Below are 4,848 nucleotides of genomic sequence, written 5' to 3' on the forward strand. Positions count from 1 at the left end.
TATTCAAGGTTTGTATTTCTAGCCAGACAACCAGAAGCATCTGAGAACAAAACAGCCAAGCTGATACCTTGACAGGTAGCCCTGGATAGGAAAACAGATAAAGAAAAAACACAGAGAAGCAAGATAAACAGAAAGCACCAAAGACTAGAATAAAGGTAAACAATCACCAATAATTCATCAATATTTATCAATGATCACTGTAAATAAGACCGAATTCATCAGATAAGAGACCAAATGTTCAAATGGATGACTGAAGATCCAGCAATTCCATACACAGGTGTTTATCCAAGAGAAATAAAAATATCTGTCTACAGAAGTTTTACACACTAATGTTCACAGCAGCTTTATTCATCATTCAGTCAAAATCTGGCAACAATCCAATGTTCACCTAGAGGGTGAATGAATAAACAAACCAGCATGACCATACAACAGACTACTGCTCCAAAATCAAAAGGAACAAAAGGAACGAAGTACTGATACACACAGTGACATGGGGAAATCCCCAAACCATTTTACTGAGAAAAACACACACACACACACACACACTAAAACTATATACTAATGATTCTATTCTTCTGCAAGTCCAGATGAAGCACACTAATAGATGTATATTGTCAGAAAGCAAACCAGCCTGCCCAGGGCTGGGGTGAGGTGAAGGAAATCGCCTGGAAGCACAAAGAAACCTCCAGGAGTGATGAAAATGTTGCCCATCCTGACTGCGGTTGTAGTTACACAGGTGTTCACATTCGCCTAAACTCGTGGAACTCTGCATCATTTTAAACAGGTTTGCTTCACCGTACGTAAACTGAACTTCGGAAAGGTTGGTTTTAAAAAACTGATCCAGCCAAACACTTATTTACAAAAACAACACACCTAAGATATGAGGTTGAAGTTACATGAAGGAAGGAAAAAGACATGGCAAGTATTAATAACCAGAAGAAATGTAGTTATATTAACATCAGATAACATAAGCTTTATGCCAAAAGGCATAAAGGCATTATTATAGATAAAGAAGACCACTAAATAACAAAATAAATACATAATCGGTAATAGAGAATAGATTTTATTGCTGTTTTATTACCCAATGATTAAAATACTCTTTTCATGTAATTTTTAAAATTGGCCATATGGGGGCCAGGAGCAGTGGCTCTGCCTATAATCCTAGCACTCTCGGAGGCTGAGGTGGGTGGACTCCCTGAGCTCACAGGTTCAAGACCAGCCTAAGCCAGAGCTACTCAGGAGGCTACGACAAGAGAATTGCTTGAACCCAATAGTTTGAGGTTGCTGTGAGCTATGACTTCAGTGCACTCTACAGATTGCAACAAAGTGAGACTTTGTCTCAAAAACAAACAGAAAAAAAAAATTCCACAAGAAACAAAAGAAACAAACAGAAAAAACCGGCCATATCCTAGGCATACAGTATTTCTCAGCAAATTTCAAATAATTTGTTTTACAAAGACCATATTCTGTAACAATAATAGAATTTGGTTGAAAATGAATAACAAAACTATAACCCCTCAAAATCAAAGCCATAATAAAAATAAGTACATTTTCCCATAAATGCATCAATGTACAAAGTTATGATTTAATAAAAAATAATTTTTAAAAAAAAGTACATTTTAGACCTGTGAGTCACATAGAAGTCACATAGATATTAGATAGTATTTATAACTGAATACTAAACATATTAATAAGCAAAATCTACAGATTGATTAGAAGCTAAAGAAGTACATGGGGGAAGTTTATAATTAAAGGTTTACAGAACACTGAATATTAAGGAGCTAACAGTTCAACTTAAAGACCGAAGAAGAACAGAAAATTAGTGAACTATAAAACAAAGACATAGTGAAGATACACAAGCTAAATCGAGTTCTTCAAAAGACAAAAAAAACCTGACAACTTCCTAACAAAATTGGTCAAGAAAAACAACCAAATGCATAAATATATAATATTAGGAATGAAAACGGCAAAACTTTTAGGTAAGTTTTGAATATATGTTGGGCATGGATTAATTATTATAGACCACTACATTTGGTCACTAGTGACCATTCTTACTTACCGCCAACAAAAGACGCATTTATTTGCACATGCCAAGCTCGGAGTGGTTTCCATGCAGCGATGGCTTTCAATGCCATAGAACGTATGTTTATAGCACCCTCCTCTCCCTCGAAGCATCGACTATAACAAGTAAACAAATCATAATTTGAATACAATTGTCAAAGCACAGGAACAAAACACCTTTGTTTTTGTTCACACTCATTGTTAAGAAGAAACCATGTGTTTCATGAGCATAAATATCCCTACTGTTATCCAAACAGGACAAAAAATTAACAGTAAAGGATTAGAGTGTTTTGATACTGCTTTGGGTTTTTGCTAAAACCCAATGAAATAAACCTACCATTCATTAACTCTGAAAGCTCTACAGGGAAAAATCACTGATGCTTTCTTTCATTTTCAAATCCATCCAACTGCCTCAAATAATATTAGTACAGTAACATATAATGCCAGGGTATAAATAGGACGGGCTCCTTCAAAAAAAGCAGGCAATGCTCATAGGCAAGAATAGCCCTGCTTTCGGGCATTGTGGCAGGCGCCTGTGGTCCCAGCTACTCAGGAGATTGAGGCAAGAGAATCACCTAAACCCAGGAGTTGGAGGTTGCTGTGAGTTGTGACGCCACAGCACTCTCCCAAGGGTGATAAAGTGAGACTCTGTCTCAAAAAAAAAGAAAAGAAAAGAAAAGGATAGCCCTGCTTTGAATAAGGGAGGGTAAGCAAGGAAATGCATCCTGGAGTATACTCCATATCAGCAGAACGGGTAGAATTTGAACATACCATAGAACCTCTCTGTAAGGTGACCACACAAGGGACCATAACAAACTAGTCAACACACAGAGACAGCCAACATAAGAAACTAGGCTACTATACTGATACATATATGGGATGCACGTTGGCCTATGACAATTTTCATAGATAATGGTCAACCTAAGTAGCTGGTCAATGTAGGGAGGTGGTCAACTATGGAGGTTCTACTATATTTAAGATAGTTGAGGGGACAAGCAGCAGGTACATATGGAACAGGTTATCAGCCAGGTGCAGTGGCTCACGCCTGTAATCTCAGCACTTGGAAGGCTGAGGCGGGTAGACTGCCTGAGCACACAGGTTCCAGACCAGCCTGAGCAGACGCAGACCCAGACCCCATCTCTGAAAATAGCCAGGCGTTGTGGCAGGCACCTGTAGTCCCGGCTACTCAAATAATATTAGTACAATAACATACAATGCCAGGGGGTAGATGAGGCAAGAAAATCGCTTAAGCCCAAGAGTTTGAGGTTGCTGGGAGCTGTGATGCCATGGCACTCTACCCAGGGCGACACAGTGAGACTCTGTTTCAAAAAATAATTTAAAAAATGAAAAAAGAAACAGATTATTATCTCCCAAAAGAAAACTATTTAATGTGAGGGGTAAAACCATATACCACATGAGTCAAATAAATCAGTAAGAGTAATGAGAAAGTAATTTAAAGAAATATCTCAGATCAGTTTAGGGTTGGGGTCAAGATAATATCAAGCTTTTTAAGGTATCATAAGAAAGATTTGTCCAGAAGCTCTGTGTATGATGGGCTTGACTTCAGTAGAGGTGAAAGCAGTGATGCCTGTGTAGAGCTTATGTGGGAGAGGTAAAGTCTTGGCTCATAAGACTAGTGGAGGAAACCAAAGGACACCAAAGAGATAAAATCGGTGTTCTCCACTGAGGGCCAAAGAGGTAAGTTGTCCAAGGTAACTCAGATTTTGAGGCCGAGTAACTGATATAACATAGAATTAAAAACAGCAACAATAAGGAGAAATAAAGAAGAGACACAGATGGGAAGGCTTTACACAGAGAGAGATGCGTACAGACACAGAGATATCAGGATACTACTACTAATATTAGAATGCAGTCCACCAGGAAAGAAAATCACATAAAATCCCATCAGCTTAATTATTACGTCAGTTGACCATGAAGTCTTTTCATTTTTTTGTTCCGATAAAAAAGTTTCTCTGTCCATCGCACTTGGTACTTGCATTTGAAAACAAGGACTGAACTAAAAATATTGTTCAGAATAGTTGTGTCTATAAATTCTCTTCTAAGTTCCTAACAAAATATACAAGGCAGCAAATATAACATTCGAATCTTGTAAATAGCACCGAAAACTAAAAAGTCCACCAAATGCCAACGTCCCAGAGTAATACCTACAAAATATACCAGTGGAACTAGACACATCATTATTTATTGAGAAGCTAATTTACATCATCACGAATTGAACTGTACGCCCCCCAATTCATGTTGAAGTCCTAACCCTCACTGCAACTGTATTTAGAGATAGGGTCTTTAAGGAAGTAATTAAGGTTAAAATAAAGTCACATGCGTGGGGCCCTCTTCTGATAATATCGCTGTGTTTAAAAGAAGAGGAAGAGAGACCATTGATCTCTGTGTGAGGATTGAGCCCACAGGATGGAAGAACCCCAGACAGCCCTGCAGGAGCAGGGAGGGCTTCCCAGAGGTGTGACGCCCAAACTCAACACTGAAGGACTAAAAGGATCTTTTAAGGTACGGTGACCCTGCAAGATACAAGCATAAAGATGTGTATCTTTATGTGAGAAGAGGATGGCACATTTTTTGTTTTGTTTTAAAATGTTTCTCAGGCGGTGGCTCACACCTGTCATTCCAGCACTCTGGAAGGCTGAGGCGGGTCCCCCCTGACCAGAAGCAAGACCCCATCTCAAAAAACAGCCTAGAATTGTGATGGGTGCCAGTAGTCCCAGCTACCTGGGAGGTTGAAGCAAAAGGATGGCTAGAGCCCAGGAGTTTGAG

The 4,848-nt window shown here is 38.9% G+C and overlaps 1 protein-coding gene across 1 annotated transcript in view; it reads right to left on the reverse strand.

Annotated features, from left to right (window-relative positions):
* LOC100942622 (S-adenosyl-L-methionine-dependent tRNA 4-demethylwyosine synthase) overlaps window positions 1–4,848 on the reverse strand; it is a 196,065-nt gene that overhangs the window by 121,448 nt on the left and 69,769 nt on the right. Inside the window, exon 9 of the mRNA XM_012807877.2 lies at window positions 2,060–2,178. Coding sequence (XP_012663331.1) covers window positions 2,060–2,178 — 119 coding nt within the window. The remainder of the gene's footprint in view (window positions 1–2,059; window positions 2,179–4,848) is intronic.

Source organism: Otolemur garnettii, unplaced genomic scaffold (assembly GCF_000181295.1).
Source record: "Otolemur garnettii isolate 467f Iridium unplaced genomic scaffold, OtoGar3 scaffold00077, whole genome shotgun sequence".
NCBI classification, from domain to species: domain Eukaryota; kingdom Metazoa; phylum Chordata; class Mammalia; order Primates; family Galagidae; genus Otolemur; species Otolemur garnettii.